Here is a 26,033-nt window from a genome sequence, read left to right as displayed (position 1 = left end):
GCCCACAGCTGTCATCCTTCTACATTGAAAGAAGTTGTCTGGAGTTTAGAGATTTCCTACCTATGGCATGACTGGAGCAGCTCACAAGCTGCTGTCAGCCATGCCTGCACTGTGATGCCACAAGATTACCAGAGAAGGGGGAAAGCTGGTGGATGTGAACAGGCTGCTGAAAACAGGATCTTCTGTGTGCTAAATGTGGGTTCAACTGTGGTCTGAAGTAAAAAAGGTAGCTGAAGAAGTTTCTATAAAAAGGCCATTCCATGTTTACTTTATATCTCTTGTTGATGAAATCCACTCAGTGCAGCAGTAAATGTACAGTTTTCAGGCTGACAGCTGGAACATCATGGGCTGAAATCTTTCCCACACCTCTCAAACAAAAATACCAGCACTGGAACTTAGTTAACAGTTCATCTGTTTCCTGAACAAGAACTAAATCAGTTCATGTTCCCAGAACACTACTTACTCTATATTGGTGAAGGAACAGAAATGGCAGTGATCTTGACCAAGATTAATTTAATACACTTTTGGAACAGAACATCATCTAAAATTTTTCAAAGCAGACTTCTTTTCCCTTATTCAACAAACCATTCCTAGTTTGTTGTAGTAAAATTATATTCTTGGGAATGCAGTAGTCTGTTACTTAAGTGTTAAAAGAAGTAGGATGAGCTGCATTTAGAAGGATAACAAAAGGTAGGTGGTAGTATTTCACTTGTACTCTCCCAAAAATCATTATTTAGTTTTAAATAAGTATTAAAAATTTTTAAATTAATACTTTTTCAAAGAGGGAAGGCAAAAGATTTCAAGCAGGAATCCAGCTGTGGACCCTGTCACATAGAGAGTAGGAATTCATATAAGTTGTCCCAATCAATTAATGTCAGGACAACAACAAATCGCAGCTCTCCCAGTGTAACAGGTTCAAAAACTATTTTTCTTCCTTCTAATTCCTGCAATGATTTTTATTTCTTTTGAGAAAATACAAGATGAAAAAAGATCAGTGTGGGATGTTGGTATTGTTTAACACTGAAAATACAACTGAAGGGCTGAATTTTAGAGCTGAACAATATGAAGACAAGAACCTCTGAGGTCTTTAGCTTTCAAGTTGCAGATCATGTTGGAAGCTTAGACCAAAATGAATGATAGAAAGCAGCTAAATAGCAGTGTAGGAAGAGGAAGGGCTTGTCAAATGCAATTTCCCCTTGTTGCATTATTTTTAAGTACTGCTATTACACAGCTCTTTATAGAATTCCTATTATGTTTAACATGTATGACAATATCCTGCTGTTTAAGATAAGAAATGATAAGAATGACAGGAAAATGTAAAATTACTGTAATTATCTGAAAGGCTTCTAGACCATTGCCTTAATTTCTGCTGTTAAAAAAAGTTTCAAGGTTCATGAAGTATTTAGTTAGAGAGTTAGTGCTTTATGGTACCAAATGTAAATGTTTTTTAATATTAGTATTAATGTGTATTTTAGGTAGAATCTACAGGAATATCGTGCTGTGGAAACAGATAGATTCTGTACACCCCACTGCAAACTCCTCTTAAAGATGAGGTGCCCTACTCGCATTCTTGAATGACTTCTTTTTCCCTTTTCTATTTTTTCCTAAACCCAGACATATTTATAGGAAACATGTATTTACTCTCCATATAATAGGTAGCATGAATTACTGCTTGTTGTGCCCTTTCCCTTGTGATACTGAAATAGGCAGAGAATTGATTACCTAATCTTCTTGCGAGACCAAAGTCAATGAGTTTGATGCTGGTACCAGTCTTGTTGACACACATGATATTTTCTGGCTTCAGATCCAAGTGGACAATACCCTGCTTATGAATGTATTGAACTCCTTCTGAAATCTGCTTCATGTATTTAATGCACTCTCTCTCTGTCAGTTCAAAGTCTTCATCAATGATCCGTTCAAAGAGTTCTCCTCCAGAAACCCTATGAAAGACAGAATAAAAAGAGACTTCTGTAACATGTTCATTTGGGGAATAATCAGGCTTTCTTTTCACAGCAATACAGAGAGTTCCAGCTTGCAGCAGGCACTTCAGGATGCAATCTGTGTTTTATAATGGCATTTTCCATAGACACAAGGGTCACGTGGGAAGAATCTCCTCTTTGGGTGGTATAAATCAATAGATGTTTTCTGTTCTGAATCTGTGTTGCAGGTGAGGACTGTGAAACACCAATGTTGTCATTGCAGGCAGGAGGGGTTTACATCCTGCCTCTAGGACTGTGTCACCTGCAGCTGACAGTGGAGTGTGTGCTCTGCGATTGCCACCCTGCAGACACGTGCTCGTAGTGCCGCTCCAAACTCTGAGCACACACTTCCCACTTCTCCCTTCCCTCCTATGATCCAGCAGTGAACATGTGTAGATAACATAATTTAGAAATAAAACTAAAATACGTGGAGTGGGTCCCAGGGAAAGAGGACAAAATTGCAAGCAGATGAGCAGAAATTCAGGAAGAAGAGAGATTGAGAGTGACTAAGGCTGAAGGAGGAAGAATTCTGATGGTATGGTTAACTGGAATGCAAAGCTCAAAGGGTAAATTACTGACCCAAGTGAGCTCAGAGGGAATTTCCTCCTCAGCCATGACAGGAGAAGGATATAACCCACAACACTTTCTGTGCTGGTATTTTTAGCTGAGCCCTGATCACACTCCGTATAGGTCAATTCCATTTTAATGCTAATTTAGGATGTGAAATAATTGTTCTTTCCAGGGTAGCTTCTCCTGGATTGAACTGTTTGTGCAACTGAAGTGGGACATTTTAAACCTAGATTTAATAAAGCATAATTTAAGTTGTGGCTTACTGGGTTTGGTAGGTTTTTTCGTTCTGTTTTTGTTTGAGTTTGTGTTTTGTTTTGTTCCTTTGGAATTTTTTTGTTGATTTTATTTTGTTTTTTAAATTTTGATTAATCACTCAACTGGTTTATCTGCTTGCATCCAAAGATGGGAAATACTTTTTTCTTTCTGCGGGTGAATGACCCATAAAGAAAGGAGCACATAGTGAAGAGCAGCTTTGCTTTTAGAAATTAAACACGCCATGGTCTTTATATGGTTTAATACTTTGCAGCGTTCATGGTTATTGCCAAATGCAATTGCACATTGCAGTTACAGAAGGACAACACGCAACTGAAAGGCAGCCTTGCCATGTTTGCAGCTTGCCAGATACATGATTATATCCCCCATGATCCAAACTGAATTTGAAACATCTGAAGTTCTGGATGCATTTCTTGCTTTGGCTATAAAATTTCAGAAAATATGTAATTAGAAATGCTATTGTGGTTTCCTATGAATATGAAAATAGTAAGAAGAGCATGTGCTTGACAAACTGAGAGGTTATGTTGGATTAGAGCACATTTGTAACATAAAGCAATAGTATTGCCAAACCTGTTGAATAAACATTCAGGGGATCTAGTGTGTTGTTGCTTTGCTAAGACATTAACCAATATGGGTGTTTATGAAAACATCTGCAGGCAAAATGTTTGTATGTGGAGTACTCTGCAACTCCAAATGATAATCATCCTCATACTAGAATGCACCAGTTCTTTCTGACCGTTTAACGCAGATAGTGACGACTTACTTGTACTATAAAAGTGCCACTCTTCTCAGATCCCTAAAAGGAACACTTTTCAGAAATTGTACCATTGTCTCAAGCCCCACTTTTTAGTGTGTTTTTGTAAATAAACCACTATTAATACACTTGCCTGCTGTTTTTACCATGGGAGCTCTGAACACCCTGGTAGCAATGGTAGATTAAACAGCAATGCATTTATGGGATGAATACTCTTGCATTTATATCAGGAGCCAAATCCAGTCTGATTTTTGCCAGGTTGAGAAGCTGAATAAAATCAATGTGAATGAGGTTCTGCACATACACTGGAGGAGAAGTTGGCTTTGTTCAGTCACAACTAGTTCAGAATCCAAATCTCTATTTTTTCTGGATTCTCCTCTTCTCAGTCTTCTCTACATGAGTCATATAGAAAAATATTCTTATCTATGGAATCACAGAATACTCATCTAAGGTTTTAGTCCAGTGAGAAGACTCTACCTTGGAGCTGCCCAGGCCAATCCTCAACCACATTTTTAAAAATCTACCTTAGAAAAAAATTAAAAACCCAATTAACTTGTACTAGCTTAATCACATCAAATGATAGAACCTAGTTTTACTGCAATAATCTTAATTTGCAGTACAATAATCTCCTTCTGTTCTATGTCAAAATAAACTGACTGTCTGAAGTATATAAAACTTTGAGGCACTTAGCCCCAGTCCTGAATTAAAGTGACAACATGCTACTATTTTCAAATTTACTTATTCCACTGAGATTTAAGGTGAAACCAATATGTTCCTATATTTGAAAAGGAAATGCCTGAGATTTGCCTCTGACTTCCAGTAAATGTTAGATGGAATGGTTTCCAGGCAAGAGCATATCATTATAGTGTTTAATTTAAAAGTAATAATAAAAAAATCTGATTTCATTTTGAATATGAAATCAAACAATATAAAATAGTATAATGAGAAATATTAAAGGCAGAGAGAATGAAGTTTAAAAGGTTCCAGGAAAGGTGTGGGAATAAAATTAAAATGAACAATTTAGAATAAATAACAGGAAGAAAAATCAGAGGGTAATTCTCATCAATTTGAGTAGAAGGGGAGTTCCTAAATGCCAGTCACTGCTAAAATCTGATTTAAAGCCGACTGATTGCAAGTGAGCTTGATTTATTTGAAATCCATGCATTTAAACTCTGATGGAAATGAAACAAACAGCTTAGATTGTAAGAACTTTTAAAGCTATTTCCCACAACTTCTTTGAGATGCAAAGAAATATAAAATTATAATTATAATTAATTATTAATCATTATTATAATTAATTGCTGCAGCAGAAATGATCCCTTGGAGGCTCTTTATCAATACAGGTGCGGCTGCTGGGCTGGGATTGTGTCATCTGGCTATCATGACAGTAGAAAGGCTACCAAGTCACCTGGCACGAGGTGCCACATGAGCTCCTCGCTGCCCAAACCTGCTCTGCTGCTGCTCCACACAGTGGAAATGTTGAGGGGGGCTCAAATACCAGAGAAGATGTTCACCCCAGACTAAATCCACATCTTACTGAGGCTGGGTGATAAAACTACTTCAGATTTGATTGCAGTTTTCTACATTTTTAAAGAGTAAACCCCCTTTGCTGTCAGGGGGGAGCTAATGGAATGTAAAGCCATATGCTATTCCAGACTCTCTACATCTCCCTGTTTTCCATTAGGTCTGCCAGCTCTCAGTTCCAAGCTAAGTAGGGTTCCCTTCCCTCACCATCGGCAGTTTGCTCAACTGCTCAATTTAAAAATAAAAACACCTTCCTGCACATAAGTTCCAGGGCTGTAAAATCCCATCTCTGAAATATGCCAGTGCAGTAGTAGTTTGCACATAATCTAAGCAAGTGCCAAGGAAGCAAAATAGACATATAGTCTCTTTTGCCTCAAACAATTCATGTCTTACTTAGAACTTCCAGCCAGGAAAAAAACCTGCTTGTCCTTGCATCAGAGAGCACATGAAGTCAATGTGGCAGCAGAACTAAAGTAACTTTTTGGGGATAACATCAGCACAGATCAGGATTTAATTTTCTTTCCAGTTGGTACTGCCACGAGTATGGGATTCACACTTAGCAGGTGCATTATGGATGACATAAATATTGCTCATCTTGGCTATTATTGTTTGTGAAGACTGTTCAACACATGTTTAGGACTGCCTAAAGTAAAAGAAGTTCTCCTCCTTAAACACATTTTAGGTTCTGAATGAAAGTCCAAAATGCAGCTAACTTTGTTTCACCTCTCCCAAGCGGGCAATAAGAGTAAAACTGCAAAACCCCACCACATGTACTTTAAGAAACAAGCAAACTAGACAGTAACAACTGTAGCAGATTTTGACTGATTTTTAAAATATTAACACAGATTCACTTACACAGTTTAAATAAGTTTAAATAATTGGAAAAACTTGCAAGATCTGAAAACCATCCAGGCTCTGCAAATCCTGAAGGGTTTGACAGTCTTGTGTCTGTAGGTTGCTACTTTTGTACACACAACTATTTTCAACATTATTAACTTTGTCAGTGTGCTCTGCTTTATACTTACATTTCCAAAACCATAACGATGTTGGCTTTTTCTTCAAAGGCGTCTACACACTGGACAAGTTTTGGATGATGTAGGCAGTTCATGATGCTGATTTCTTCCCTTATATTTTCTTTTTCCTTAGCGGAATATGCTTTGAAAAATTTTCCTGCCCAAACTTTTCCATTCTTCTTTTCAACAAGCCTGAAGACTTGTCCAAATTTTCCCCTGAAAATATATAACTATTTCCATAAAATGTTTTTGCAATGTATGGGCCACCACAAATAGCAACAATTTACTAAATATTCCAGCACAACCATTCCACTCTGAAATTAAAATGTCTTAGTATCAAGTATTATTCTATACTGCTCTGCAAAAACTTTTGAATGAATACCATGTTTAGAGATACTCTGCCATTCCAGTTAACAAGTCTTATACAGGAGGGTTCAAAAATTGGGACTCCTACCAGGCTTTCTGCACACAGTTTTCTGTAGGTCATACACCTCTGAAGACGGGACATCTCAGGTACAAGATTTAGGTGAAATCAGAATCTGAATGCTCAAGGCTTCAGTACTATTGTTTCCCCTTGCTGTAATGTGCAATTCTACCTCTGTGTTACACTTCCCAGGATTTGTTCATGGCAGCACAGAGGATCCCCTGGCCTTCAGCACCGATCAGTGAAGGATTAGCATGGCCTGCAGTTCACACCACCACGAGCTGGGGCCCTGAGAAACACAGCCAGGCTAATCACTGACCTTCTCTCAGCAATAGTATTAATGCTCTTGGGATTATGGCCACTGTCAACAGAGATTCCAGCCCGTGGGCAGGATAATCTTATTACCACTAATGGATATAATGGAAATGCAAGTACACAATGTGTACCTTTTTTTTTTCAGATAGCTTTTAGGGCACTGAAAAACGAATGAATCCTCTGGCTTTGTTCATATGTGGGCTCCATTTGCCAGAAATACATGTAGTGCCTATTTAAAATTATCAGTTAATAGGAGCAAAGGATCTTTATGGACTGGAAGCCAAAATACATTGAAAACTATTTTTACTGCAACAAAGAAGCCCAAATGGGATGTTGAAAGTGCAAGACAGCCAAAGAATAAATGCACATGATTTTCATAACTGGCTGGTAGCCTTGAAAATTGTGTGTCTTCAAAAGCACAGCCCCGTACTTACGATCCCAGTCTTTCTTCAATGTTGTAGACATCTGACACCTTCTGTTCGGTGTTGATCGTGACCGTCCGATATTCCACCTCTGTTTCTTTCTCCTCTACAAATAAGCATTAAGGTCCATGATTACAAACCTCCAGAAAACGTGAATGAAGGACACAGGTTTGTTTTTGTCCTGTTCAAAACATGCACTTCTTACCATCGTCAGAGAGCTCTGCTTCATCCTCTTTAGGTTCTGTGATGAAAATAGAAAGACATGAATAGCTTTTTATATGAGATATGGCACTTATATAAGATATTCAAAGTGACATGGATTATTCAAAGTGACATGGACAACTGATAGACCCTATGGCAAAACAGCAAAAAGCAGTCAGGGAGTTTGTGCATTAACTTCATAATTAAAATCTCTTCACCACTTCTTCATCACTATTGACTATCCAGTCACAATCTAGTCACCATTTCTGAATAAATCACATTCCTGTGGTTTGCAGTACTTCTCAATTATACCTGCCTACTAGAAACCTCAGCATACTGCATCAGTTCAAAGTAATCTAAGAAATACCTTTAGAATGCCTCAGGGAAATAGAAAACAAATTAAAAATATTAAAATCAATAACACTTCTTGTTCCATGACAATTTTTCCTTGGCTTTGATGTGCCTTTTTTGAATTGTGAATCCAAAAGTTAGGCAAGTATGTACATGAAAAGATTCCCTGAAAAGCATCCAGACAAACTTTTCAGACTCAAAATACTGAGAAAATCTGAACAGCATGCATTCCCCTGAGCATGGGTGAATTCTGTAATATTGAGGTTCAAAAGGAGCCTCAGTTCTGCAGGCAGACTCAAAGACAGGGGAACCCAGTGACCTGAGTCAGAGTAAAAGCTGGCCTGAGTGTCCTGATTTTCATTTCTAATTTTCATGTACATGAACTGCCTGCAGCACTGCTTTTTGCCTGCAGGTATGGTGGGAAAGGGGCTACAGTTGGGATGTTGTTATACATTACTAACACCGCTTGGGCTTGCTCCTAAGACCTGTGGCTGTGAGCAGTGATTTGAGAAACTGCAAAGCCTGTTTGTTACATAATGACCTGTTAATTCTCCTGTAGCTGCTGAAGCTGCACTTTACCACCATGGGGTGCAAGCCTAACCAAGGGATTTATCCCCCCTGTGTCAGCAGATCTGTGTTATTAAATTAATGCAGTACTCTGTGTGCTGTTAGGTGCTTCAGAGAACAGAGTTAGATGCAGAGGGTGAGCAGAAAACAACAGAAATAAAGGGTGCAGGGATCTGGTCTGAGGCATCAGCCTTTCACATCCTACACAAAATGCTGCATCTGTGTGCTGGTAGCAAAGCCAATCAAGTGGATAAAGTCTGTTGTTAAAGCCTTCCTCTCTTTTTCGTCTTGAATATGCAAGGGAGCTGCAACCCTTGCATATTCCAGCACAGAAGAGTTGGTTTGCAGAGATCTACCAGAAGAGCAGGGAGGGAAGGGAGCCTTCCCCACCCAGGGTAGCTGTTCTCAGACCTTCCTCAGCTACAAACCACTCCTGCACAGAGCACATAACATTTTCCTCCCCTTTTAAGGGCTGTGTAAGGGAGCTGCTCCCAGCCAGGCTGCCAGTAGGTAATGTCTGCCAAATACTGCTCAGACAAGGAGTCAGTGCCTGGTTCTGCAGCACTGCATTGAAGCCACAGAGTAGGAACAGTTTGGTCCACCAGTGGAAGCCTAAATTATCTAAGTGGTACATATCTGATCTTGCTAAGTGCTGAGCAGCTGTGCTAAAACCTTTCTCGGAAGTGAGTCAACAGTACCAAATTTTCCTCAAACATGGCAATGCACGCTTTAATCTGTTGAGACTTGCAACCTTATTTTAGTTTTCTTCAAATGCATTGTGAAAATTTAGCCATGCCTTTCTTCACTAAGATCATACTGACATTGCTAATATGTGCTGGCCACATCAGTATGAAAATCAGTAATCAGACTTCCTGGCAGCCTAGAAAATCCCTAGTTACTCAGCTAAGTGTTCACAAAGGTAGCGGCTTAAAGTCCTGACTTTGACAGGTGCTGAACACATGCATTTTCCACTGCCTTTAATTAAAGCACCAGTTCTATTCTCACACTTGAAAAATCACACTTTAAATTATTTGCTCTTTTTCCACACTATCTGTGATATCAAAAATTGAAATCAATAAGCCTTAGAATTGAGAACACAAAGACAACCTCCCCGCTCCTGCAAACAGAACATATTTTCTTTTTGCTTAAAACAACTTTTTTGTTGCTTTTTTTTTAATGTGTCTTGCAACGACTCATACACTTTCTAGCCTTTTGTTCTAAATCTATGTAAGAAAATGCTCAGACTTAAATGGAAAAATAACTTGTTTGCTTTGGTCCAGTATAGGTAGTGGTTGCTCTAGGAAAAACAGAGAAGAGTCAGGTCTCCAGCCCTAGAAGGTGTTTGTCCTGCAACTAAAGAAAGAGGGCATTAAAACACAGGGAATTTTATTATGAAGAGCCAATACCATCTAGCTTCCTTTCAATTTTATTGCTATTCCTAATGTTATTTTCCCCTCTTTGAAGAGAAGGTGCATCTTGATTTAGATTGGTTTTAAATCCTGCAAATAGAGGGAAGTGATTCCTCAGCATGCACCCAATTTAGCACTTGAAGAGAAATATGATTTACTTTTGTTTGAGAGGCTTACACAGTTGTGTGATGCTGCATCACTTTGCTCTCATTTTGTCATCCTTTAGCAATAAAAGATAACTTCACAAGGGTTATGTGGAACACTTCAATCTCCAAAGCCCTGCACACTTAAAGGAAGAGGGAAGAGATACAACACACAGTGCACTCCTCAAAGACAGGAAAAATGGTAAAATTTATTATTCCTGGTCTGGGCTTTTTGGTAAGGTGACTATCAAAGTAATCCTTGCACAGTAGGTAGATGGAGGTGTGCACAAAAATATGTAGTTCTTTTCTGGTTTTGAAAAATAATGCTGAGATTTGTATGTTTCAAATTTTGTACCAGTTCCTGAATAATTTCTACAATGATTGAACTCTCCCTATTAGCCCTTTGAGAAGATCTTAAACAAAAATTAAGAAGTAAAAAATACAGAGAAATATTTTCAAAAGTACATGCAACTCTAACCAAAAACCCTAAAAAATATTTTGGCACCCATAATGCTGCAAAACCAACATGCTAAGTAGGATAGCCTTGAATTCACACACTGGGTGTCCTAGGGGACACAGGACTGAGGTACACTATCATGCTGGGATTGAAAGCATGGGAAATACAGCTAGCTGCAAGGTGCCAGGTTTTTTTCTGCTGCATATTCTGTGCTTGGCTAGCAGCAAGCACATTCATTATTTCCAAGAGCAAATTTGGGATAGTGTTTATGGTTGGTTTTTCCATGGTGTGTCCAGTATAAACTATAATGAATCCATTGGCATATTTCAGGTAAGCTACCAACCATCATCTTCCAACTGGGCATGGACTGAATGTGTAACATCTGTGAAAGGTTTAATTTCCCATTACCTGTGCACTGAACTGCAGAATTCTTTCAGCCAGCACTCATCTGGCAAGCCAGAATGAGAATTAGTGCTTGCTTTCACAAGGCAGGGATTTGGGATCCCTGAAGCCAAGTTTCCACACTGCAAGTATGCAAAACTGATGTGCTCAGACCCCCAAATGAAGTCTGTGAAGGACCTGAGCACAGTCACAGCCACAGAGACACGTGGGAAGGAGGGTGTGCAGCTCTCTGGCCTCGCTAAGGAAAAGCTCAGTTGAATTGAGATGTTTTTGTCCTGGTAAGAACTTACCTTCTTGTTTCTCTCCAACCTTTACCAGCTCAGACTCTTGGCTGGGCTCGCTGATGCCGTAGACGTTCGCGGCTCGCACGCGGAATTTGTACTCGCGGTCCGGCTGCAGGTCCTGCACGTTGAAGGAGGTGCTGCGGCAGGTGGTGAGGTCTGTCCATTTGTTGTCCACCGAGTTCCAGATCTCCACGGTGTAGGACTGCACGGCGCTGCCGCCGTCGTAGGAGGAGCCGTACCACGAGAGCGTGAGGGAGGAGCTCCGGATGTCCGACGCACAAGGAGTTCCGGCCGGTGGGTCTGGTTTATCTGCAAAAACGCACACAACGCACACCGTGAGGAGCAGACAGAACTTCAGAGGGTATTCCTGGCCCTTCTCTTTCCATTCCATTGCTCTGCTTCACAGCTATCATTATAGAAACAGAGGAAACCAAAACCAGTCCTAGCCATGCCTACAATCTCCCACAATGGTGCAAACCACTCCTTGGTGATCTTCCTTAGAGGATCACCCCTGTAACAATCCCATTGCTGTGATGTGCTTTCTTCAGCTCCCTTCATTTGCTTCCACACTTCAGGGCCACTACTCACCTTTCGCAGCCTCAGAAAGTGCCACTCATCAAAATACCCCTGGGTAGCAGAAATACAGGAACCATTTTGCCAGCATGGAAACAAGGCCTTGAATGGTGACAGGTTTATCTGCCAACAATTTATGAACAAATTCATCTATGTGCAGTTTTTGGAAGTTTGGTGCACTTTTCGGGAAGAAGGAGTTCAATTTAGAATATATAATTTAAACAGTGAGATTTTTAAAATCTCATACGCATTTTGGAAATTGTTCAGGAAGCGGGAGATAGAAACTTCTGTATTTCCTCAGTTAGAGGATTGCTACTGAAGTCCTTATTTAGATGAGTAGAACCAGTATCACCAGAACCTGGTGTGCAGATGTGCAGCCAACTATGCAAACACCTGAGAAAATACAACAGCCTTGCAGTTAAATGACTTTTTCAAGATTTAGTCAAATGATTAATTATTGAAATTGATGTTCTTCTAAGACAGAAAAATGGTGACTTTTAAAATAAATTGCTAGAAAATAACTGTGGAATTTAAGCACTTCAAAAGACTTTTAAGGGAACAAATAGCTTCTCTGGAAATAATCCTCTCAGAAATAATCTAGCAAAACCCACAAAACCTACAAAATAATGATGATGTTGATGTGGATGAACTAGTGGCCAAAGGTTGAAAGAGAAATCAAAGGATGGGATAGATGAGAGAAGAGGAAAACAAAAAAGATAGAAAGTGTGAGATGCTCCAAACAGTGGCTACATTGAACATGGACTGATAAAATCCTGTCCCAGATTTCTTGTTCAAGCTGCTACCAGACATAATCACTTTCTCTGTAGGAAAGGCAGAGCTGACAAAGCAGCCAAAAAATACTGCCACTTTCTCAGCAATAAAAACATCCAAATGCTGGGGGAAGCTGTTGTAGACTTTGATCAAAGCCTCACTGTGACAGACTATATCCCTCTATACTCAAATTATCATTCCTAGGAAAAATTACTGAGCTGACAGAAATAGCCACAATTTGTCAGAAACATGCCTTTGGTTCTTGGACAGAGGAACCTCTCCTCTGACTCCTGTGGTTTTACTCATAGAGAGGGAAATTAGGACAGTCTAATCTGATCAAGATAGTTAAGGATCAGTTCACTATTTGGAAGAGGGCAAATTTCATTGCCTAGTGACTCCCCTGAAAAAAAGTTTTAGTTCAGTTGTGATGAAAAATCCATCTCCCTCCACAACTTAAACACATTAGAAGATATATAAATAGAAATTTTCAAGTATGAGGGAAAAGACTGAGAGGGAAGAAGGGAGGTGGACACTGAGTATACCACTGCATTCAGTATGAGAACTCCCAGGTGGAAGAAAAAGTGACTGCCAGAATCAAGATTATCTTTGTTCATTTTGGCAACACTTAAAACACCATTCCACTAGGAGTCATCATTATACAGCACATGTTTTGTTAAACACATGTCAGAGACCAGATGTCCTTAACCTCTGGAACAGCTTATTGTCCTGCTTAGTGGTCACATTTTGCTCACCTCATTTTCTGACAGAATGGAAGGGGCTATTAGCAAGCATGAATTTATAGAGTAGATATATAATGAACTGAATCACAGAGGATTTAGATGGTTTGTCTAAGCTTAGAAAGAGAGATTGTAGCAAAGATGAGAACTGAGTCTTGATCTCCTGGTGCCCAAACAGCATCACCCCTCTTCCCTGTACTGGTCCTGTCCCAGCCTCCCTGGAGCTGCAAGAAGTGAAGATTCAGTCCCACACCATTTGGAGTATCAGCATGTTTGTACCACACCCATAGCAGCCATCAGAGAGCTGCTGGCACGGCACACATGGATTGGATGATTTTAGTCAGGCAGTCACAGCAGCATCTTCTTTTCACTACAACTTGTTATCTTGCTGGGAGTGATTCTCTGTCTTTCTCAAAATCTTTACAGGAGTGGAATATTCAGCCCTCTGTCTTGTTTTCCTCCTATGTAACCATCACTGCATCATTTCAAAATGCAGATAGATCTGGAGTAAGTAACAGCCGATTTATCCTAAATCCAAACAGAACAGAGCAGTCGCAGATAGCAGGAGGAAAATACTTTGAAGAAAAAGCCAAGCCAGTAGTCCATCACCTTACAGTGGCATCTGCTGAAGTTTTTCAAAGCAGTGCAGATTCTCTGACATCTGCTATGCACACAGCCAGACCTGGATCTATGTGTTGCTTTAAAAATCAAGTGTTAGGTTGCTCTCCTGCTGTACACTGAACAGATATGGAGAAAGTGTTCAATGTTTCAGCATTTGCAGAGCACAGTAGCCTGTTTCCTGTGCAGGACATGAAAATACGCTCTCTCATTGCTGACTTCCAACACGCTTCTGTTTCCAAATGAAACTCTGGCCATGATTTATCAGTTTCCTAGGCCCCAGCTCCCTCAGTAAGCTCTCTTTCCATGACTCACCTAGACAACTGGAGTCCCTCTGGCCTGCATGGTTTACAGAAGCAAGGCTTAGGTATGTGAGCACTGCAGAGAAAACATTCATGGCCAAGGGTATAGCAGTGGCAAAGGAAATGCCACATGGCTTTAGACTAGTATCTGCTAGCCTTGGGAACATTTCTATATTCCTAAGGCATTTTTCTCAATAGGCAGAGATGAAAACCTGCTACCTTGGCTGGACTCTACTGAGCCAGAAAGATGCACATTTCTGTTTGAAGTCTATCATGGGCTGCTGCTTGCAGATCTGTTCAGTGTATAAATACTGTAGAAGCTGCTATGGGAGATCCTAAACAGGAATGAAAGCCTAATCTTTGCTCTTTTTTAATATGACAGATGTATATGTACCATTTTAACATGCTTAAAAATGACTTGATATCAGACTGGGTGGTATTCTACAGCTCTGCACATTCAGAGAACCTGCAGATGGTCTCTCCATGTGTCTGTTTTCTTTCTCAATAGTTTATTCTATGGGGATTTTAAAGGTTACTCTGTATTCATCTGTCTGTATTGAAAGCTAGAATATTTTGCCAAACTACATTCCCTTCTGGAATATGAAATCTCTATCTGCACAATTAACTGCTTCCAATAAAAACATCCCATGAGTTGAGAAGGAGTGGGGAAGACAAGCACAGTTCTCTATTTTGTCCTTCTGTTTTAGTGTTTACTATATCATTCATATCCCTGAGCTGCCTGTCTCCAATATTCCACTGCATGTCATGTGCAGTTTTTTAGACATGCACAATCATGTTTCATACTTAGGCTTATGTTATGAGGGCTTTACATTGGCTTTAATGGACCACAAGTTTGTTCTTCCTCTTCTGGAACAATTCATAGCTAAATCCAATATGTGAATTAGAACAAAGGCAGGGCATCCAAAGTGCACTTGTGCACATTTCAACAGGAGAAGGAACTAATTCAAAATATTGAGCTCTAACTTCAATGTCACTGTTACATGCAACAAAAAAAAGCCACCATAAGGTACCTTAACTATATGAAATAGGGGTACTTCAGCATTGGCTACCTGACAGCACCTACATAACCCCTGAATCAAGTCTAATGATATTCTACATGATCATGGTCAGACCGGCTGTATCCACACAGTCCTGTTGAACCTGGTCAGAATCCTACAAACCCAATGCTTTTGCACGTAAATCTCTCTAGGAATACGAGTTGGGTTGCCCCAAGCTGGCTTCCAAGGCCTTGTGGCAGGCAAAGCAGCAGCTAATTTGGCCTCAAACCTGACTCAGGGACTGTTTGCACAGCAGCACAGAGGCTGCACTGAGTTTCTGACACCAGCAGCACAGAGGAAGCAGCAGGAGTGACTCCTGTGCGCTGTGAGCCATAAGCCCAGCAGAGAGGAGTGAGGGGAGACTGGAGGTGGTGTGAAGGAGCTTTTTAGCCCTTCATGCTTCAGCAAACCAGGCACAGATTAAAACCCCCTGCTTCTCAACAAAGGGAGGTGTAAATTACCACTACCCCAATAGAAATGAGGTCAGATTCCAGTTTATTCTTTGTGGCATGTATTCCTTAGGGCAAATGATAATGTGATGAGTTGGCCCCACATGAAATGTTTAAGCCACTTTTAAGACCATACCAGCACTGAAACACACACTTGTTATTTACTCTCAAACTGAATTCAGCTGCCCTCCTTCCTCAGATAAGTTCTCAGAAATATTTTGGTAAACAGGTTTTGATATACAGCCTGAAGTAATCTTTAATTAATTTGTATTTGTGCACTCTGAGAAGCATAAAACATAAGCATGCTCGGCCTTCAAATCATTGCTGTTTATCAGACAAATGTGACTTGATGTGATTGCTTTTTTTCCCAGTAGTGTACTGGTTAGAGCATGTTGCTAATAACACCACAGCTGTGGGTTCAGTCCCTGTACAGGCCACTCACTTCAGGTTGGGCTCGATGATCCTTGTGGGTGCCTTACAACTCAGAATATTCCGTGTTTCTGTGAAAATTCCTTTGCATAAGCAAGGGGACTCTCTCTTTCTGCAGTGGAGGCAAACCCACAGCTCCTGCAGGACACCCACGTGACATGAGGCTGTGCTATCTAGACCTCACTGCCTTCTCCACATGGCTCAGTTTACAGAGCCCTCAGAACACAAGAACCATTCCAAGAGACCAAAAAAGGCAGCAATCTCCTTATCTAAGTGAGTGCAGGGAAATGGAAATTGTTCTGCTACTCGCTGAGAGGGTCAGGCTGAGCCAAGGCGAGGCAATGGAGTTTGCTGTGCGTTAAGAGCTTGCACAGCCCTGGCTCTTAAGCAGAGAGATTGTTCCAGCAGAAAGCCTCTGAAAACTGAGAGCAGTATAACCACAGCCTCTGAAAAGTTCTTTTTTCTTTTCTTTTATGAACAGAGACAGCACTGAAGCAATGTCTCTGAAGTAGTTTTCTTTATCTGTTCTCAAAATTGGTTTGTTTTCTTTCTAAATCCAGTTATCATATTACTGTATAACACTATTATTAGCTATTGTGATATTTGTCTGCCAGATAAAGAACAGACAGAAAGAAACAATTTAATTCCATTCCACAAGCTGTTTAGCCAGGGAAGGTATTTAATATGCTGCAAAAGCCAGTTGAACACTGTCCATGCCGACAGCGCTGGCAAAGCTTTCATTTGAAATCCATCAGCAGGAGAAAAGCGAAACCATAAAAGGTCATAACTGAACTCGGCACTATTGCTGACAGGGCTCGGGGTCATGGCAGACCTCGCTGCTGTGCTTGGAAAACTATGCCCTGCAGCTCTTTTTCCAAGGGAGAGGAGTGCTACAAGTAGAGATATTACCCCTTAACTCCTGTAACTAATGTACACCCTGTATGTCAGCGTACCACAGGTTTAGGATAAAGTTAAACAAAAAAATATCTGTATTTTCCTGCAGAACAACTCAAGAGAAACTGAAATGAACATGAGTTTTCTCCTAACAAACAGCAGAGACAAGGACCCCACGGTAAAGATTTGTTAGTCCAGACTTTGAAATTTACACCTCCCCTGTAAAATACACTGCAGAATACTCTCACCAGATTGCTTCTCGTGACAACTCTGACAGAAAATGAAGTTATTTAAAAACTGCCCTTTTGAGACCTGTGGATAAAGTAGCTCACAAATACTGGTGGCCCAGAGCATCACTTTGTGCTCTTGGGATAACCGAGGCATGAAAGTGTAGAATGACCTTGCCCAAGGACACACAGGAGAATGGAGCTGGGAACGAAACCAGAGCTCACCACTCCCACGCAAATGCCCTCAGCACAAGAACATCTCCTTCTGCCACAGGCCTAATGGAACAAACAAATATATAATGCATTCTCAGGAGCCTTTTTCTAAACCATCTGCTCCTGAGCCTGAATCAACAAGCTGTTCGGATTACTCATGTGCTGCACGTCAGGTATCTGCTTTGATAACTGATAGAATTAGAGCTCCCAAACCTGCCCACTGAAAGGCACAATAAATTTTAGGAGTCTTCCTTGTAGGATTTCCGTGGATTAGTCTCCACTGGAGTGAGTTTGGGTCTTAGGAACCCCATGTCTGCATGCAGGAGTTGTGATTAATCATTTTTGAGTAACTAGGTGAAATATAGGAATTTTGTTGCAATTGTCAAGATATTTATTTTCTTCCTCAAAAACAAACTGAAGGTAAGCATCAGGAAAAAGCAACTATGCATGGAGTTCTACTGAAATTTCTCCTAACAGAAATGACATTGAAACTACATGGCCATTCAAGGGATAAACCTGGATTAGTGTGCCAGCACTGATGCACAGAGCAGAGTAAGCTGGTTTTCCTCTACACATTTTTGTCTTTCTCTGAAAACTTAGTTTTGGTACAGCTGGAGAACCACTATGCATTAGTGGTAAGCTGACAGTGGAGGTAACTATACTCTTGAACTACAACAGCAGCAACAAAAAACATCTCTTCCTTACCCACCAGAGTAGTTGCCCTTTAAATATAAAACCAGTGACAAAAATACTCCAGCAATCCAGAGGAATTTGAAAGGTTGAAGGTTACAGAGCGAGTCCACCCACATATTCTTAAGAAAGTCACTGCATTCTTGACCTGACTGAAAACAGGGAATCACATGGATACTGCAAGATATCTGATTCTTTTCAAAAAAAGAACTTCAGAATCATTCATATTTGCACTTCTGAGCTGCAGTATTCAGTGTCAGAATGTCTATGGACGTCTCGCTTCACTGTCTGCTCCCCAGATGTCTGCACTTAACTTTTCCAGAGAGGGAGCACAGAACATTGACCACTGGGTCCTCTCTGTCTGAGTGCTGAGCACTGAGCCAGATTTCTCAGGGTCTCCCACAATGCATTCACAGCGCTGAAAAGGTCACTGTGCACTGCTGGTTTTGCTACCATGTTTCCTTGTAACAGAGTTTCCAGGGAGAAAACAAATTCTAAGCTTGCATATATGTGACTCGTGGAAGCAGAATCAAGCCCTTCTAGCAGCAATTAATAATCCTACCATTACATTCAATGACTGTTAGTGGTGATCAAACCTTGTTCTCAGGTAAACTTGTGTTTTCTCGTTTGTGCTTGGAAAGACTGGGCTCGCACAGATTCTGCTAAAGGCATAGAACATCTTCCTCACAGAAAGTAACTTCCCCATCCCAAGTCAAGTATGGAATAGAGCAGAGCTCAGGTATTAGTGAATTCATGGTAAACTACTTGCATGCCTCTGTGTATATATATATATATGTGTGTCCTTGAGTACTTTGTTTATCACTTTCCTGCAGCAGAGAAGGCTGCAAATCACAGTACATGCACCAGTGCTGAGAGTAATAAAAACACCATAACTTTTGACTTTAGGTCTCTCAGGGTCTAATGACATTGCTCCTATTCTTTTGCATATATCTACCATAGAGCTTATTAATCACCATGAAACTTATATAAACATGTGTGTATGTACAATATATATACATAAATAGATATATGTATATAAACACAAAATACCACATCAGGAACAGTAAAGATCCCAAAGGATTTATAAAAGACAAACAAGGTTGGTCAAAATCAGGCCCCAGTTAGGTAGCATGTGTGTTTCTAGTTCTATCTTTAAAAAAACTCAAAGACAGACTGATAAACAAAGTATTCACTAAAAACTGATCATCAAAAAGCTCCTGAATAGTAGGCATGGAAACGAGAAGCAATAAGCCCAAAAGCATGTGGCAAGTTTGTGGCATAGGTGCAGAACAGATTATTTCTCTAGTGCCAGATACCCTTGTTGAATTCTGTGTTATCCTTTGGATACTGTCATAGTACCCAGCTTTAGCTAGTAGGAAAACCAAGTTTCTTTTTCAAAGGTGGTTACAGACCTGGGGCTATCACACAGCTAAAATGTTCAGAATCATAATTTTGATAAATATATCACATACATCCAATAAATGGCACAAAAGGAATGCATATTCCTTGCTGTCACTGTAAACTGAGGGCTCTACCTTGCCTAAATCAGTCTTATTTTACACTAAGCTCATCATTGGCTCATTTAACAGCTTTGGCAACACATGTCCATTTCCATCTGACACAATGTCTGCTATAAATCATTAGCTCAATCTCACATCAGGCTGTTTTGATTTTGGAGCAGAAACATGTTACAAAATCTCTATAGAGAGATCAGTCAGCTAAGGAAATTGCTTATTTAAGAGAGCTGATCATAACAATAGAGAAGAGCTCAACATGGACGTTTTGGGACCAGTCAACCCTTCAAAAGAAGATACTGCTTAACTTGGATGTCTCACAGACTTGCAGGTCTCCCAATTATTAGTGCTTGTACAAAGTTACACAATGAATCACAAGACTCAGTCCTTTTGGCTGAGGGCTCTGTGCTCAGCACCACACCATAATTTAAAAAGTCTCCTCTAACTTGTTCATTTATCAGCGCATTTGCTGTGTGGACTGCACACAGCTCACACTGGAGGCTGAATGTAATGGACATTTTTGTTCATTGATATTCATTAAAGGAAATAAAACCCCATAGGATGAAGCTGGGCTTCTTCCAAGAGCATCCTTTCCCATGACTCTAACAGCATCCAATCATAAATTATTTAAATGCTTTAGGTGTCAGAACCCTTGCATAGTTCAATTAAGACTGTAGTTGAGGCCTGAGTCTGACAGTTAGATTTAAGACTATGGGAGCTAAATTCAAAGGAATGCAGGGTGTCTTTGTTTCCCTTAATATCATTATTAAAAATAATTTCTACAAATTGTACTCAGATAGAGTTTGCAATCTAGGACTCAGAGTTCAAATGATAGCAGGATCATTTCTGATTTCAATCCTGGCAGATAAGCTCAATCCTTTGTCTTCTGATTGGAGGTTAAGTCAAAAATGTTATTTTTTTGTGAAGAAAGGTCTTTGACAACTGCAAGTATAAAACCAAGATCCAGGATGGTCTTAAATATCCTCAGGAAGGTCTTTAGACCTTCTGTTCAAAGCAGGATCAGCTATAAGGTCACACCAGATTGTTCAGATGCTTATCCAGTCTGAACTTGAATACCTCCAGGGATGGAGACTGCACAACTTTGCTGGGCAACCTGCTCCTTGACATGTGTTACAGTGCAAATTTAATTTGAGAAATGTTTTTTGAAATCTTCCACATAACAAACTTGCCCATCAGCATGAAGCCTTTGAAACCTACATAGTTGTAAGAAGTAATAATAAAATAAAAGAGGTAATAATTATTAATATTAAAAAGGTAATGATAATAAAATAAATACATCTTTCTTTCCATATTAATAATGAAATTAATATGGATTATATTTAACAAATATCTTTGATTTGCTAAAAGAGAAAATATCTTTGATTTGCTCAGAAGAGCCAAGCCTGTTAGCTAGCCCTTTGAGAAATGCAGCTCTGGGTCTGCTCAGACATGCTCCCCCAGAAAGCAAATGTTCTGTATTTGTAGTTTCAACACATTCAAGGCTCAGTTGTGCAGTGTGGTCAGGCAGCAGTGTTTTGAGCACACAACACACACACATGGATGTGCCCTTTCTCAGTAAACTTACAGGGAGGCAGCTCACACAGAATTTAGAGACTAATTATAAAGGGCTGAGCAAACAGAGCTGATCTCTAGCACCAGGACTTTCTCCACCAATGCTTGCTATGAAAGTGGGGTCAGGGCAGGGAGAGCAAGTTTCTTCCCGGTACTTGGGATGGAGCAGAGACAATGGACAGGCAGGAATTTAGGACTAAGGATGAGCTTTGGTAGGCTCAGAAGTGCCAGGTTTTGCATATTCAGAGAAACACAGCTTCCTTATTTTGACTGACAGGCTTTAGAGAAAAGCACCTTCCAACTTCAGTGAACATTTGACACCTTTAAAGGTGCAAAGAGTGTGAAGGATTTTATCTCATAGTGAGATTCTAACCCCCTTCCTAAAAGGAAGACATTTTTCCTCCCTTTTCCCACATTTTTGAGTGCCCAGATGGAAGAATCTGGCCTTAAAATGCATGTGCAGCAAGCTAGGAGGCCTTGTCACGCCTTCAGCAGTGCTGACATCAGCGAGATGTCTCACTGAAGAGCTTGGCAATCTTACAAGATGGAATTTATTCTTTTTAGTTGGAAACAGAGAGCTTGTCATCAGCCAAAACACATGGCAAACTCCTGCACATTGTAAGGATTCTTCACCCAAATCTCCCAAAAGCATCTCTGGGAATCCCACGGTTCTCTGGCACATTTCTTAGGGAAGAGCAGAGCAGGAGGCTGAGATGTAGCTTTATAAGGTTATAGAATTCAAAGACTTTCAAACCAATTAACTCCAAAGGATATAAACCAGTGACTTATATAATAATGAGTCAAGGCTCACACAGTAACAAGATAATAGGAAATGTTGGCCTTGTGCAGCTAAAAAAAAAAATCCATCTTGCCCAACAACCTGCTACAATTAGCTGCCTGCAGCAGTCGCCTAGGAAAGAGTGAAAAGGAGGGAAATATAAAGAGCAATTAATCTCCTGCCATTCTTCCAGCTGCTAATCAGCTGTGTTGGGTTTTGAGGCCAAAACCTATACCCAGAGCAATGTATATTTTTATTCAAGGATATATGGTGTTCCCAATGGTGTGCATTTTTCACCTAGCTGTACTTCTGACCTGTACAACCCACTGTTGGAAGGGGTAGTGCAATTTATCTATGCATCATTGGGAAAATACTGATTCTATTTTCTTCTGTTCTTGAATTCTCTGGCATGTTGCTGGAATCCATTTGATATTTATACTCATTCAGAGAATATAGATTGTTATATATATATATAAAATATATTTATATGCATATATAATACTTCTATATAATATATGATATATTAATATTTAATATTATTATAATATATAATATTATTATAATATATAACATATAAAATATAAAAATATGTATAATATATTTATATCTATATTATACTCATTCAGAGAATATATTTGTCCAGTTATCTTTTAACTGCAATTAAAGCCACAGACTGGATTAAAGGAATTAATTTAAATAATCAGGAAGCCTCTAATGACAATGTGTAGAGTAACATGCAGCTGAGTCACATTCAGTCTGCTTCAGTGGATATTGTACCTGAAAGTGTGACTGTACTCATTAAACCTCATATGGAATTCACTGGATTGCTGGAATGAATCTCCAGTCCCACTTGGGTTAAAGGTATTTTGCCACTGGTTTCACTGGGGTCAGACATTCATCTTTGGCCTTAGACCCACATTTCCTGCCTTGTAGAACTTGGCTTGTAAACTTCCCTGGATTTCCCTGAAGCATCCACACCAAGGTGGGTTCAATTGGCCCTTTCAGAGCCAGATGTCACAGATCTAGATTTTGGCTGATCCTCACTAGGCTGCAGTTTTATCTGTAAATAAACTGCAACTGCCAGTCTGCATGTCTGTGCAGCTGTCCAGAGTCTGCTGCAAGAAACCCGATGGCCTGGGAGTGTCACCTGACAAGGCTGTTCGAAGCTTTAAGATACCTGTGTAAAAGCCCACAGATGAAGGGTTCCAAAATATTTAAAACAGACTGTCTTTATTCACTGCTTTCTGTCCCTGTGAAACAATAGACCATGGTAGGAATTTAAAATGGAGACATGAGCTGTTTTTATCTTGTGGGGGGATTTCTAAGCATGAGCTATTTTATCTATTTTATACCTTCATCACCATGGAATTAGGAATTCTTCCAAATAAACACAGTATAGCCCTACTGATCTTACTTATAGTCCTTATTGCAATGTCACTATCCATTTTTTTAAATACTAGCTCTTATTTCAGTCTTAATGTAATGGATTATTTTATTTAACCTGTTGCATATCATTATATAAAATGCAAATGTAGACTTATGTCTGAAAAATAAGTATATAAATAAAATATAGTTATGAACTTACCAACAACTGTAAGGTTGACTTGTGCTTGTCTGCTGCCAAGTTTGTTCTCTACAACTAGAGTGTAACATCCACAGTGTTCCTGCTTTGTTGATGATATTGTTAGCTTGCTGCTGTTTTCAGCATTCTCAATTTTAATATATTCATTTTCTTGAATCTGCCAAATTAGAAGAAAAATTATGTGATAGATTTCTTTTTATGTGAAAGAGCTCAAAGTACAATACAGTGTCATCATATGAGTGTTATCTGCAGATAATTCTATTACAGAAGTGAGTATGTGCAGCTGATGAACTGTAATCCACACACCTGTAGAAATGCAGTGGAACATTATAAGGGCTCCAGTCCTGCAAAGGCCACAGGGAGCACTGGTGATGCTGGAACCCCACTAAGGAACAGGAGTGCCACTTTTTAACTTCTCTTTGACAGGCTGAAAGTGCAAACTGTGGAATTGTCAAAAGAGCAAAGTTTGGTCTCACATCTCTTAGAGGAGCCACACTGGAACAAGGGTTTAGCCTTAGTTCATTTGCCATCCCCCTCAGAAGCCCAAATGTGCAGACCATCCACAGCTGGGACTGCTGCCCTCAGGTTCATTCTGTACTTCCACACAAACCACAGTAGCAGTTTTTGGCTTTGAACAATTGAGGACAGTGTTGTGTAAAATGGAGATACAACACTACAGCTGTACAGAGAGACATTCAAAGAGCATTTTGAGCTTTCCCATAGCATTTTAATTTTCTGGAGAAGCAAAAATCCAAATCTCTGCAGAATACTATAGGCATATTATAAACTAGTTTTCAATTGAAACGGAGCTATCATAGCATAAATGGCCAAGGTGACTTAGATTTTAATCAGCATTAGCTTGAGACATGACAGTTCTTTAAAAACCTCATAATGCTACCCTGCAATTACAGAAGCTGTACACTGTGTTCTTATGAAACAGACAACATAAAGTCAATGCCCTTCTTCCTCCCACCACTTCCTTCTTAGATAAGTGACTCTTCCAAGCCATTCTCAGAATTTAATTAAAAATGAAGGCTATTTAATTTGCCTTATCTTGTCCCATATATTCAGAGAAGAAGAAATCAAAAGTTTAAGAACAGGACTTTGCCTGCTCTTTCCTCAACTGAGACAAAACACATGCACTGCTATCTGTCCAAAAGTAACTTTAGAAAGATTTTCCTACAATAATTCAAATAGAAAGTTAGTAAATGGAATTATGTAGGGTTAAGCTCTACTGAAAGTTGTTCCACCTTGCCAACATACTTCTGAGATTCTAAACTGTTCCTTTATGCTTCATTAAAATTAGTCAAGGGGCGATGGTAGAACTAGATCTGCATTATTCAGAGAAAGCCCAGAAAAGATACAGAGAAAGCCCTGAAGTGATGCAGAGAAATCCTTGAAAGGATGTAGAGACAGCCCTGAAAGGATGTAGAGACAGCCCTGAAAGGATGCTCAGTCATTTGCAGTGGTTGTGGGGAACATGGGCTGGATCTTTGGGATCCTGAAAGAAAGTCACTGGTTGTAGTTGAGAAGCTTCAACAGCTGGCAGTATTCAGGGATGGACTCAGCTGATGAAGCAGCTTTCCAAGCCTTTCCAAGGCTTCCCCCTCTTTAGCTCAGCACAGTTCCAGAATCCCTCCACTGCACTGCCATGGCATACAACAGTAGGGGTCACAGATTCATGACATTCCCTTTCTACAAGCAAAAGATACTGTTTTGGAATACCCAAAAGAGATAGAGAGGCCGCTGAGAGAGGTCACTGTGGCTCTCCTGCACCTGAGGGAATGTGAGGAAGAACCACAGAGAAGAAGCTGCAGCAAACAGGAGCAGGGCTGGAATCACAGCTCACCAACTGCTGGATCAGCTCAAGTAACGACAAATAACTCCCAGTAAACTGTCAAAACACTTGGCTGGTTTTCACTTTTAGGACTGGGAATGGAACAGAGTTGAAATCAACCACAGTTATAGAAAAGGAAGAAATCCAAGCGTAAAACAATATGTGGTGAAGTGTAAGTGAAAAATAAAGTAAAATTATGGTGCAGCACAGGAAACAGTAAGTGGCTCCCCTTTTAAATTAATAAATGAGAGACTGCTGCCCTCACTTGTTGTCCTACAGTGCTTGGTATCCTTCCTGAAGTTTTTCTTTCTTTTGTACCTCATTCATCAGAATGAATAATTTAAAAAAAATTGTCATTTTAGTTTATGATTTTGCAATACTTCACTTTGTCTCATAGTGGATAACTAAAGAGAAAGTACAAAGATGGTAAAAATGGCATTTTATAAAAGAGAAAATATCTTGAATCACAGGTTATGGATCTGATATGGGCATAAGGAGCTGCTAGTCCCTGTTATCACACAGACCTTGCATATAAAAAAGGCCTTAAAATCTAGGTAAATAGGATTGTTGTATTCAACAATGAACTCAGAATTATGCACAAACCAGAAACTCAGGTTTGAGGGGCACATTTTACCTAAGTGTTAAGACAGAGCTTAGCAAAATCAAACACTGAATGTCACTGAAGCTTCTGAGACCTATTT

General features: G+C 39.8%; 1 protein-coding gene across 3 annotated transcripts in view; it reads right to left on the bottom strand.

Moving 5' to 3' along the window:
* The window catches only part of MYLK (myosin light chain kinase), a gene marked incomplete at its 5' end in the record, with an annotated part of 136,959 nt that overhangs the window by 18,674 nt on the left and 92,252 nt on the right, over positions 1–26,033 (bottom strand). For all 3 annotated transcript variants that reach the window (XM_084209727.1, XM_084209728.1, XM_084209729.1), the window contains 6 exons: positions 1,723–1,940; positions 6,126–6,329; positions 7,287–7,380; positions 7,480–7,515; positions 11,095–11,397; positions 23,499–23,652. In XM_084209727.1, coding sequence (XP_084065853.1) covers positions 1,723–1,940; positions 6,126–6,329; positions 7,287–7,380; positions 7,480–7,515; positions 11,095–11,397; positions 23,499–23,652 — 1,009 coding nt within the window. The remainder of the gene's footprint in view (positions 1–1,722; positions 1,941–6,125; positions 6,330–7,286; positions 7,381–7,479; positions 7,516–11,094; positions 11,398–23,498; positions 23,653–26,033) is intronic.

The sequence above is a fragment of the Fringilla coelebs genome, assembly GCF_963513975.1.
Source record: "Fringilla coelebs genome assembly, chromosome: 7".
Taxonomy (NCBI): domain Eukaryota; kingdom Metazoa; phylum Chordata; class Aves; order Passeriformes; family Fringillidae; genus Fringilla; species Fringilla coelebs.
This window is presented reverse-complemented; position numbering and strand designations above follow the sequence as displayed.